The sequence below is a fragment of the Acomys russatus genome, chromosome X, assembly GCF_903995435.1.
Source record: "Acomys russatus chromosome X, mAcoRus1.1, whole genome shotgun sequence".
Classification (NCBI taxonomy): domain Eukaryota; kingdom Metazoa; phylum Chordata; class Mammalia; order Rodentia; family Muridae; genus Acomys; species Acomys russatus.
The window spans coordinates 97,861,728-97,874,332 of record NC_067169.1 but is presented as its reverse complement, the minus strand read 5'-3'; the positions used below and the strand labels follow the sequence as shown (position 1 = coordinate 97,874,332).

Below are 12,605 nucleotides of genomic sequence, written 5' to 3'. Positions count from 1 at the left end.
ATAAACTCTGTAGACTAAGAACATGAGGTATTGGTATCCTCAAATTTACCATCTCTTCACCTTCCTTTCTTTAAAAAAAAAAAAAACACTACCTATGACCTTCCCACATTTGGGAAAGATCTCCAAGTATGCTTGAGTCCTGGTGTGGTTCCTTTCTTTGGTCCTCATTTTCCTGAGCAGCCTCATTTGTTTATCTCCTTTGCAGTTGTCCTAAGCGGGAAGTGAGGTTGCTGATGGTTTCTGCTAAAGCACTTTGATCTCTTTTGTGTGGAAGGTGTTATATGTGTGATGGCAGGGTCTCCTGATTTTCAAAAAGGAAACACATGTTCAAGACACATTTAAAAATTATAAAGTGCTGAAGGTTCCCAGATTTGGAGTGCTGAGTAGCTACTGAAATCAGCAGTCAACACCTAAAAGTACCAAAAAGAAAAAAAAGTGTGACTTTCACTTCTTTGCAAGTTTTCTTGGACAAAGAAGAATGAAATTAGAGCAGAAATTTTCAAAATGGTATTTAAATGATTAATTTGAAAATCTAAAAATGCAAATGTTCTGAGATACTCAATTTTTTTATGGTTGGGTAGTTGTTTTTAAAGACAGGGTTTCTCTGCATAGCCATGGCTATCCTGGAACTCACTCTGTAGATCAGGCCGGCCTCACACTCACAGATCCCCCTGCTTCTGGCTCCCTGAGTGCTAGGATTAAAGACATGTGCTACCACTGCCAGGCCTGGGATACACAAAAATTTTAATTAGGAATATCAGCAACTCTCTACAACTCATATGAGCACACACAAATAATCATCTTATATTTTAGCTGATTGATTAAAATCCAAAAGCTCAAATCTTTATTGCTATGTCTGAGTCAAACTATGTACTTTCCATCACTTTCTAAGCCATAATGTCATTTTGTCCTTACAGAGGATAGTCAGTGTAAGAATATTCTATAGCTGGCTAAGTAAGAACCATAAGTAGTTGAAGGCACTTGCTGCCAAGTTTGGTGACATAAGTCTGATCCTGGGACCCACCTAGTGATACCCCTAAGTTCTCGCATACCTCCATATACACAGTGACATTTACTCCCTGAGCCCCTCACACACAAATGATAAATAAATCTGCTTGTTTGTTTATTATTCTCTCATACAATACATCCTAACCATGGTTTCTCCTTCCTCCTCTCCTCCTAGTTCCCCACAACACCTCCCCTCTCCCCCAGATCCACTCCTCTTCCATTTTCCTTCAGAAAAGAGCAGCACTCACAGGGATATCAACCGAACATGCCTTAACCAGTTACAATAAGACTAAGTGCAGACTTTCATAGCAAGGCTGGATAAGGCAACACAGTAGGAGGAAAAGGGTTCCAAGAGCAGGCAAAAGAGTCAGAGACAACCCCCCTCCGGCAAATAAAAAGTACTTTAAATTTTTTAAAGAATATTCCGTGGCTAACTTCTACTACATGCACCACACATGGAAAGTGTTCACAGTTGGCTCATTTGTACACGTAATGATACCCTGAGGACTGCACCACTAGTATAAGTGAGCACTTTCATTTTCAAGCCCCATTATTTACAGCTTGACTCAGAAAAATTTGTGCTACAGCTAAGGCTCTTGTGAATCCAAGACAAGATATAACCACTGTTTTATCACTGTGCTATCCAGCACAAGTTTATTTTTTATTATAGACCAAGCTGGCTTTCAACTCACAGAGATCAACCTGCCCCTGCCTCCAAAGTGCTGGGATTAAAGACTTGGACCACCACAACCAGTGATTTCCTTCATTTTTATAATAAAGTTAAGAGTCAAAACTTCTCAAGACTTTATTGGCATTAAATGAAATGAGGTGAAGGGAATGTCTGACATAGTACTTACCTCTTAGTAAGCACTTAGTGTTTTATTTATATAAAATGCATATTTAAAACTATCAGGCAATATGAGCAAATAATTTTGAAAAGTCCAGTTCAAAGAGTCACCATATTCCTAGGTAATACTGTTGTTCTGAAATATCTTTGTTGCTAAGGAAAACAATAGGTGTGTGAAAGAGTGTGAAAGAAGTGTGATTGTCATTTTACAAAATTACTAAGTGAAGCCAAGAATAATTCTGTCTCTTAGGAAATTTTTGTAGTGGTGATTACTAGCGAGTCAGGGCTAGAGCATAGCAGTGCCTATAGCTAGGACATGCTTTCCTTGAATCAGGAAAAGAATCCATGGCCAGGAAATGACCAACAAGAAGGGCCTGCCCTATATTTAATGACTATCCATTATGTGAAAGGCAGGTCCACAGAGAATGACAGAAGAGGTTAATGAGGTTAACAAAGCCTTGTAAGGCTGATTCAACGATAGACCATTTGAGTAGTGTTTATAATAAGCAAACCAAACAATATGAAGTAAGTGCGCTTCAGACTATTCAAAACTTGCTGCAAGGGCTTACAGGACAAATATTTCAGGATTCAAATTCTAGACAACAATAATCATGTGTCTAAATGAAGCAAACTGGCAGTTACACAGTGCTGAAAATGTAACTGTGTCGTCAGTTTTCCTATTGCTTCAAAACACTTGATCTTTTTCCCATTACTTTGGGGATCTCAGGCATCCAAAGCAAGCCTACTTTTGACAAGCAATTACCAGGGCAGATGGGAAAATAGCCACTCTACCTCGGGGTGAGTGCCCCCATTCTGTTTTACTTGAAACATCACTAGCCATGAGGAAAATAATTCTGCTTAAAAAGCTATCTGCATTTTCAATAGCACCACCTTCCCCACAGCCCTGGAATGCTGATGTGTAACACTTCCAGCTGCTTTTAATGTTACCCACTCGGTGAGTCTTATTTATTTGGGCTAGTGACCTATGGAGTAGGACTAAATCATCTTCCTATATTTAAGCAAAAACTAATGAAATTTTATTGGGCTCTCATACAAACATGCACTGTAGTCACATTTTTTGAACATGAACATAGGTTTATGCTACAGCATTAAGTGATTTTGTGGTGCTGTACTGACCTAGATAACATATCAAAAACATCATGTATTCTGTTGAAACACTCCCCCCACTTAAAAAAAACCTGTATATTAAAAGCCTCAAATGTATTTAAATTAGAAAATATCAAATAGTAATTATATAATAATGTATAAATGATAATAGAGTTCATGTGCATAAATTAAGCATTATTCATTCATTTTTGCCCAGTGGCACAGACATTGTTTAATTCCCTGAAGCAGTCAATTATCAAACAAAACCCCCAGATGAGGATGTTAGCTTCTAACAAATGAACTGTAAGGCATCTGTCACATAGGATCCTCAAAGTAGTCTCTGAACCCCTTGAAGCAATGCCATGAGGATATGGTGCAAGTACTTTACAACTTTAGATTAAAAGAAGAAAGAAAAAAATATTTAAACTGAAATTCTATTAATTGATCCTGAGTATGTGCTGTGTACTACAGGAACCAAGGACTCAGAGAGGAAAATTACCCAGTTTTTGGCCCTTGTGTGGCTCTGTGATAGGAAATAACAAGCGATCTGTAACTGTCATTCCAGGCAGGCTATGACAAGTGCAATAACATGTGTATGAGCACTGTATAATGAGAACAACAGGACAGAAGACATTGGCACTTACCCGGAACAGATAAATTGGGTTAAAACATATTTCTTTTTTACAATCTCTGGTTTCAAAGGGACCCCACGGTTCATGTGATGGGTCACCCATCATTTTGTCATGACACTTTCAACATGACTTGCCAAATGTCAATTGTTGCAAACCTTTTTCCAGATGCTTTTATGGAATAGTTCAAACTCAAGGATTTTACAGTAGTAAAGTTGTGAATTGTTTGTTTAATATCCTGGCTTTTTATGGTTTATGCTTCCTTTCTCCTTCCCCGGGAGTCTGTACATCTTAAATGGCTGATTAGGTGATAGTCTTACTTTCACTAAAGTTTGGCCTTTACACATTCAGGGAACTTGTTAGATCTATAAACTTTCAGACCGCCACATCAGATCTACCAAATCCGAAAGTCAGTGGACATGCCCACTGAAGTCCAATCTTTCCTTCAACAAACCCTCCAGGGGGTTGAAGTATACATCCCATCAAGTTTGAAAATCACTGGCCGATAGGAGAAAAAGATTACCACAGAGGTGTTAAGACTGGCGTTCTGGCTCAAAATTGCACCCTGAAGACTTTTTTATTTATTATGGGATGGCAATGAATAATGGAAACATCATGAAGTCTTTGTTACAACCACTCAGAGGTATTTACAGTCCAGTAAGGCCCCCAGAAGCAGTGTTTTACCATGAATGACACAATTTGCAACTGCAGGATTTATGCTATGATTAACTAACTCCTGTATAAGATGTCGGGTAAGAATGCTCAAAAGTAAATACCTCATTATGCAGTCTATCTTTGCCTCTTGAAGACTTGAACAAAATGACAATCAATTCAGAAGTTTATAGGTCAAAATTCAAACACTAGCGAGCAAAGGAGTCACGTGGCCTCCCCCTTGTACACAGTACTCGGCTTTGGAAAAGACTGTGCATCTGTTCCTATGGAGAAAGTTGCCTATTTACCTGCTGCTCCATCCCCAGCTGGAGTGGTCCTTGATTTTGAATGTTACCCTTCAAGGATTGTTTATGTCTATGTTAGCAACAAAAGCAAATAGCTGTAACTTCTCTGGCCCTAAACCTCACTTTTCCTGTGAAAGATTTTAATCAGAAATACAATGCAGTAAATTACATCTTCTTTCGGCAATTTAGTTTTTATCCTTGTTTTTCAAACCAACTTCTGTACTCGAGGTTAATGTTGTTGCCAGAGGTGTTGGATGAATATTGGAAATTTGACAGAGAAGACAAAAGACAACAAATAAGGACAAAGGAGAATGGAAGCAAGGGTTGATTGAAGGCTAGAGATAATTTGGCTGTGCCATGAAAATAACAAATGCAAAATGAATTAGACCTTTGCATCAGAGCTGTCTAACAAGCAGCTTGTTAGTTAAATAAAGCTCTCAGTGAAGTATATTCTGCCCTGTTCTTCAAATATATAACTCCAAACACTTAGAAGATTCGACATTTAGTTAAAGGGAAGAAGCAATCCCCTTGGGGTTGCTGCTTTAGCATAGTGACAGCAGGTAGACAGCTTGGCAACAGGCTGCATCCTCCAGAGAATAGGAAAAGAGACATTGTGAGTGATGATCTTCTCCACATGTGTTTTTAAAGTCACATTGGACATGCCATAGAAGTTCAACTTACCTTGTTCTAAGCAAACACAGCAGGGAGAGGTTCTTGTTATTAAAGATTTAAGGAAGCAAGGCATCCCATCCATGTCTGCAAATCAAAGGAAAGCCCCCAGCAAAGATGAAAAGAATGCAGTTCCAGGCATTGAGAGTGGACAAGCACAAAGCACACGCGCATGTGTGTGGATGGACACACACACACACACACACACACACAAAATTATGCCAGACAGATATTTGTGGGTGCAGGCCCAGCATGGGTACAGTATCTTCTATCATCTACCTTAAAGACTCTGCAGATTTCTCTACGGTATTGAATGGATAAGGATTCCAAAACAAAGATGGATTCTTAAAGGACCAGGACTTGAGGTTAAGGTAGTTTGGGATTTTCTTTTTTTTCACTTTGCATTCTTGTGCTACTGGGCATTTAACCCACAGCCTTGAACATGCTGCCTAAGTGGTCTACCACTTCTTCATACCCCCATCTCATTTACTATTTTTCATTTGAGATAAGAACCCACTGTATTGCCCAGGCTGGCCTTAAATTCAATGTGTAACCCAAACAGGTCTTGCATTTTATGATCTTCCTGTCTCAGCCTCCTGAGTTACCAGGCCAAGCCTGAAGGAAATTTTGGCATGACAAGTTTAACATGTCAAGGGAATATCAAGTGGTTCTATCTATGTTAGATGCAATTGGAGAAATTTCAGTACTCTCTGGGGTACAAAATGAAGTGATACCAAATGGGAATTAAGATTTAGGAACATAGAGGGAGGATAGAATAAAAGCTAGATGATTGAACCTACTCTTTAACTCAAGGCCTTAATTGTTACTTATGATGAAGATTATATTTAAGTCATTGCCATAGAATTTAGTGTATTGATACAAAACATGGGCATGTCAAATACTTGGCAGATTTTAACACAAGAATATATATCCTAAGTCTAACAGATAGATATGAGTCTACCGATATATGTGGTAAATTAGTTGAATAAGGTCTTCAAAAGCCTCAGAGACACACAGAATATGGCATTGAAAGTTGTTCTTACAATCCTAAATTTCTTCAACAACAAGATAAGTTAACTCCTGACAACACCCATCTAACCTCAAAGAAGATGATGAGCATCAAAGAACCTCCTTATGGAGATGGCTTCATAGGTGGCAAATCAACCATTGGACAAAATGTTCTCATTCCTGCCACAAACAGAATCTGCCTAAAACTGGGCAACTTAGATGCAGGCAGAGTCAACAGCCACACTCAGCAAAGTCAGGATAAGCAAGTCCTCAATAGTTCCTGCCCTGCGAACAAGTCTGGCAGAGATATTAGGCCAGAAAGCTGAAGATGGGGCTCCAACATTATAAAGTGTATTTGGTGACTGGTCAGGAAGTAAACGGTCTTAAGTCAATTTGTACATTTTGGAAGCTGCTGACCCACACTGCTGGTTCACTGAGGAATTTAAGTTTTATTCCTTCTCAAGTCTCTGAGAGGCATTGAAGACAAGATAGTATAGTTTTACAACCAAGTTTAGTTGGTTAGGGGTTAAGATTGTCTTAGATTAAATTAAAGAAGTTAAGCTATTAGAGTTCAGATAGGATAGATATTGAATCTCCATTCGGAAATTTAGACCCAACAAGACAGGAAAGACACTTACTTCAAGTGGGATGAATGCAGATGGCCAAGTCACTACAAATGTAACATGTATAGAACTCATTATTCTCATGATTGTCACATGGTTCTCCCTGCTGTATGTAGTTTGTTTTATACATGTGCAATAAAATAAATAATGTATGTAGTATAGCATTGAGCTTATCAAAGCTACAGCATGACTGTGTGCACTTCACTACTCAGCTGGAGTCTTGAAAATATATGGGTTACACAGGTTACTTTGGGCCTAAAAACAATACTCAAAACAGGTTATGTAAATAGTATGAAAATTAAATGTCCTGAGTGGATCAGTAAAGGGTACAGATATAAGGGTACCATCCAGAATTAGGAAACAAATTGAGTTTAGAAATTGAAGTACACAATGTCAGCTGAAGAGCATAATCCACTCTAGTGTCTATTTGAAGCTGGGGTACCCTAGGAGAGAGAATTGGCTCAGCATCTTTTTGGTTTGAAACTCTGATTGTGCCTGGGAAGATTTTCCACAGTTTTCTATATGCAAATTAAAAAGAATAGTTTAATGTTGTCCCAAAATTGAGATAATTTACACTGACACTGAGTGAGTGATGTTGGTCAGTGATTAGAGTACTAACAACTCAGGGATAAAAGGAGCTAAGAATTATTCTTATAAAAACGGGATGACATGGAGTGTGTAAATAATGAGGACAAATGCAGCAATATACAGGAGATCTTAGACCATTTAAAGTGTAATACATTACAACAAGAGCTCAATACTGATAAATGTAGACCAATACATTTTACGGAGCTTTATCATATCCTGTAAGTTGGTGTGGATCATAAAATATGAAGAATAAAAAAATAGGAGTGTTGTAAGATAAGTGTGTGCACATTATTTATGAAGGATGGAGATTGAAATGAAAGAGAAGAAGAACAGGTAGACAATGTCTTGAATAATGATGACTTTGATGAGTAGTTATCACACAAATCTGTTTGCTTCATAAAATATTAGGAATATTAAGGAGCAGAAGACTCAAAAGACAAGTCTCCTCAGAATGAGATACAGAATGAAGGAAGAGAGGAATCCAGGGAAATGCACAGAATAATGATGACGTTTATGAGTTTTTTCACTCACTGCTCTGGATCCTTCATAAATATAAGCCATATAGAAAATAAAAGAGCAACAAAGAGAAGAGACAGATCTGTGTCTGTCATAAAATATGAGACAATAATGCCAACCAGGCTTGACAAAATAAAAACAAAAATAATTGAGTCTAGTACAACTGTGGAAAGACACAATATCTAGATTAATGTGGGCAAATAAAATGAGTGAGTGTAAAATTGTTTTACCTAAGGAAAGTCAGCAAACACTAGCGAGGCATTATACTGGCAAAGCCCTCAACAAAAATAACTGATGGAAGTTTGGCAAGTTAGCAAGTAACCTATTCATGCCCCCAAAATGACAAACAATATTTGGAGTTCAGGAAGGAATGTACAATCAATTCTTTTTTTCTTTTTTCTTATTTTTCTTTTAAATTTTTATTTATTTACTCACTTTATATTCTGACTGCATCCCCTCTCTCTCATCCCCGTCACCCCCTCTATTGGGCGCGCGCGCGCGCGCACACACACACACACACACACACACACACACACACACACACACACACACATTCTCTTCCCTACTTCTCCTTAGAGAAGGGAAAGGTCTCCAATAGGTACTAACCTCGCCAGGTACATTAAGTTACTGCAGCACTAAGCACATCCTCTCCCACAGAGGCCAGACAAACAAAGCAGCGCAGTTAGGGGTTTGGGGTCCAAAGGGAGGCATTAGATTCAGAGAGGGCCTCCACTCCATTTGTTGGGAGATCTGCTACAGGGGCCTAAGACCAGTCCATGCATGCTCTTTGGTTGGTGGTTCAGTCTCTGTGAGCCCCCATTGGTCCAGATTAGTCGACTCTGTAGGTCATCAGGTAGAGTCCTTCACCCCTCCATCACTCATTCTCCTAACACTTCCATAGGACTTCCTGAGATCTGTCTAATGCTTAACGACCAATTTCTAAATGAGTTGTCTCTATACAGTCACTCCTCAGGCCCCTGGCTCCAATTTGTAAGTAGTTTGTGGGAGAGTTTTCACAGCTCTCTTCAACTTAACCTCTATTTATCTTATCAAAGATTTTGTGAAAATTTCAAAACTGTTACTACAGGGGACAGAAATATGGCTCAGCAGTTAAGATCACTCACTGCTTTCATAGAGCACAAAGGCCCTGTTCCCAGCACTTACATGGCAGCTCACAACTGTCTATAACCCTGGGTACAGGGTATCTGAAGTCCTCTTCTAGCTCCCATGGACACTGTGCTCATGTGTTACACTTACATATATATGTAGGAAAACACTGATAGGTCTTAAAATTTATTAAAAATAATCCATTTTTTAATAAGTATGAAATAGGTTTTCTTTATTTTCCTTCTTTTTACATTGAGCTTAGAACAGGAAATCTGCTTTGTCAATAATAGTTCAAAAGCCAGAACTCAAGAATGTAGGTATATTCTATATTAGAACAAATAGAGGTGAGAGTGATTAGGGAAATCAGACAGGGCAAATCAGGTGTCAGTGTTTAATTTCCAGGCCAATGATCTGTATCATAGAACTAGGGGAGTTCTGAATATACATAAATGCTGATAGAAATAACTATACTATTTCCTTTTGTATAATACTTAATGTCTTATAATTCATATTAAGGAACATCCTTAGTGAATTCAGAAGAAGCCCTATAAGCTTCACTTAAAACTCGTTGCTCAAACTGCAGTAAGATTTAGTAACAGGTTTACTGTCTAAAACAAACTTAGGCTGCTCCTTTTCTTCTGTTTATATGGAGATGCTTTGATTGTGTAGTTTTTTCCTCAGATGATCTTCTATTACTATTAGCCTTCAGATATGTGCCCTGAATATTGATTCTGTTGGAAAAATATAAAATCCCAGGATAAAATTACTAGGGTCAATCAGGAAATATATGTTGGTCAAAAACAAAAACAAAAAACAAAAAACAAGGCCCATGTGAATTGAAGATTTATTTTTCCAGCATGCTTTGAACCCTATGTAGTTTTGAAAGACAGACAATTTTCAAGACTCTAGCCCATTTTTCTTTAGCCTTGCTGTTTGAGAAACAAAACTCATAAACAAGATCCCAGATCTGCCTAAGCTAGGACAGGAGTCTAATGAGAACTCTCCCCTCCCTCTCACACAGCCTCTGATCAATGAGAAGCCAGTAGAAAATCTTTTGAATCTATTCTATATCCCTCTCTTTAAGGTACATGCTCCTAAAATGTGTTCCAGTTTGCCTGACAATTTAGAACTGAAAGCTTTGAGCATTTTCATGAACTGTGTCCTTTAGCCACAGTCTTATTTAGGAACTAGAATGAAATAATCATTTTGGCAAAAATGAAACGTATCTGTTTAAAAGAGAACTGTCCATAAGTGCTTTACTTAAATTAGAGAAAGAAAACATAATATCAATATGGAATACTATACCTTCTTTGTAGACTTCAACTTCAAGTTCACCCAACTGGGAGATGGGGAGGTAGCTCAGTAGATAAAGTATTTTTGCAGGTAAGCTAAGTTCAGGTCCACAGAAACCACATGAAGCCATACATGATAGTGCATGTCTATAATCCCAGTGCCCCTATAACAAGAGGTGAAGGCAAAGAAAGGAGAGTTCACAGAAGTTAGCAGGCCAGCGAGTCTGATGTGTGAGGCCCTGTCTCAAACAAGGTGGAGGACAAGGACCAATCTGCAAGATTATCCTCAGACTTCTACATGCAAGCATAACACACAGTATCTAAAAAAACACCCAGTGAAGTTTGCTTGCATGGTTATTAGACAAAGTAGTTTGGCAGTGTGTATCAAGAGCTTTAATATATGCATATGAGTAGAAACATAGAAAATATACACACACAAAATCGATACTGCTCATTACCTGTGGTTAAAAGACCAGAAAGCAGAGGGATATACGTGGCCAACAAGAACTTCACTCACAGCTGGGAGGTTTTGTATAATAACTAATGGAATTCATTTTAATTTTGACAAACAAAAGCTATAATTCCACATACAGAAAATTCTCTGAAGGAAATAAGAATTCAGTGAAGAAAAATGTGAAGAAACAGCATGTCTTCAAATAAAAGGTGGATTAAACAAGTCATAGAATATTGCTTTAAGGTTAAATTATGTGATAACAAAAGTACATGTGCTCAATGCATCCGATAATATTGAAACATATTAACTTTAAAAATGTCAGAACTGTGAGTAATACCTAATATGATGCCAGTGTTGATGCAGAAAAAGCATTCCATCCCCAAAATATTATTAGTACATATTTCTAGTTGGTGAAATTATTGTTTTCTTCTTTAGGCTTGAGTGTTTTCCAAAGTTTCTACAACTTGATACTACATCTTAAATTTAGCGTCCTTTTCTGATTGTCTTTGATCTTTTATTGCAGGCGTGCCTGTGTGATTCGAGGCCAAGTGGTTGCTGTAGATGGAACTCCTCTTGTGGGAGTCAATGTCAGTTTCTTGCATCACAGTGATTATGGCTTTACCATCAGTCGGCAAGATGGAAGGTACACCTATTGCTTCTGATCATTGTTGGAGAAGAGTACTAAAATTTGCCATAGGAAAAGCCAGGACTCACACAATATGACAATGGATAATAAGCCCATCTTTCTTTTAGTTGTATCTAGAGAATTAAAAAGTGACATTTATTTCCTCTACTTCTAATTTAAGTCAAACCAAATTTCTACCATTACACTATTATTCTCAAACCCTCTTGAAAATCTAGGCATGTGGTCATCTAATTCCACTTATAAATCTAACCTGAAATTCCATGAAATGATGCTAATAATAAGTGACAAAATATGGACTACATAGGCTATTCTTCCCCAATAGGCATATAGATATTTCACACATTTAAGAAATGATCATGTATAAAGGTTTCCTCTAAAATTCAACATTCAGTCACAATAACAAAGGCATTTTAAATGTATTTTCCCCTCTGTTTGAAGTATAGTTCAGGGATCAAGGATGTATTGGCCTGTACAAGGTCTGGGATTGATCCACAGCATCACAAAAACAAAGTCCCTTCCAGAGTTACCTATTTCCTTAATGATTGCAACTGATTGGTAAGTGTAGCCAGTCCATGCAACTATGCTACGTTAATATCAAACATCAAACACTGAACTTCTAATGCTTTCTCTCAGACCTGGGAGGCATAGCCTCAAAGTGAAGCCTTTTCACTCTAGAAAAGGATTTGCTCCCCCAAAGCATTTTTTGTTCCTGTCATTTAGATAGACATTTGTACAGACTCACTGAGTCAATAGACCCATGTGTCTATCTTGAAGGTAGCTATTTATGACTCTCAGGAACACTATAATAATGGCCTTGGGGTGCCCTAATCTCCAGGTGGCTACCCTTAAAGTGTCCTACTCATAACAAACTGCTTCAGTACTCACAAAAGACCTGTTGGCTCAGAGCTTTATCACAGTGTGAGAGACTATCTTATTTCAAGAACCTACAATCAAACCTTATTAGTCCTACCCACTTCAGAAATGCTAATTGTTCAACTTGAGCTGTGCTGAATTTATTTTTTCAACTGCCTGTCAAGAAAATGTGTGTTAAAAATTAAAGACCATAAAGAACGGAGGTTTTTAACCTACTTAAGACAAGAAATTGGTTTTAGAGAGTTTAGAAAATTATTTGTATGTAAATTGTATTACTAACCA

General features: G+C 37.9%; 1 protein-coding gene across 3 annotated transcripts in view; it reads left to right on the top strand.

Moving 5' to 3' along the window:
- Tenm1 (teneurin transmembrane protein 1) overlaps positions 1–12,605 on the top strand; it is an 873,613-nt gene that overhangs the window by 725,933 nt on the left and 135,075 nt on the right. For all 3 annotated transcript variants that reach the window (XM_051141408.1, XM_051141407.1, XM_051141405.1), the window contains one exon: positions 11,328–11,447. In XM_051141408.1, the coding sequence (XP_050997365.1) occupies positions 11,328–11,447 (120 nt within the window). The remainder of the gene's footprint in view (positions 1–11,327; positions 11,448–12,605) is intronic.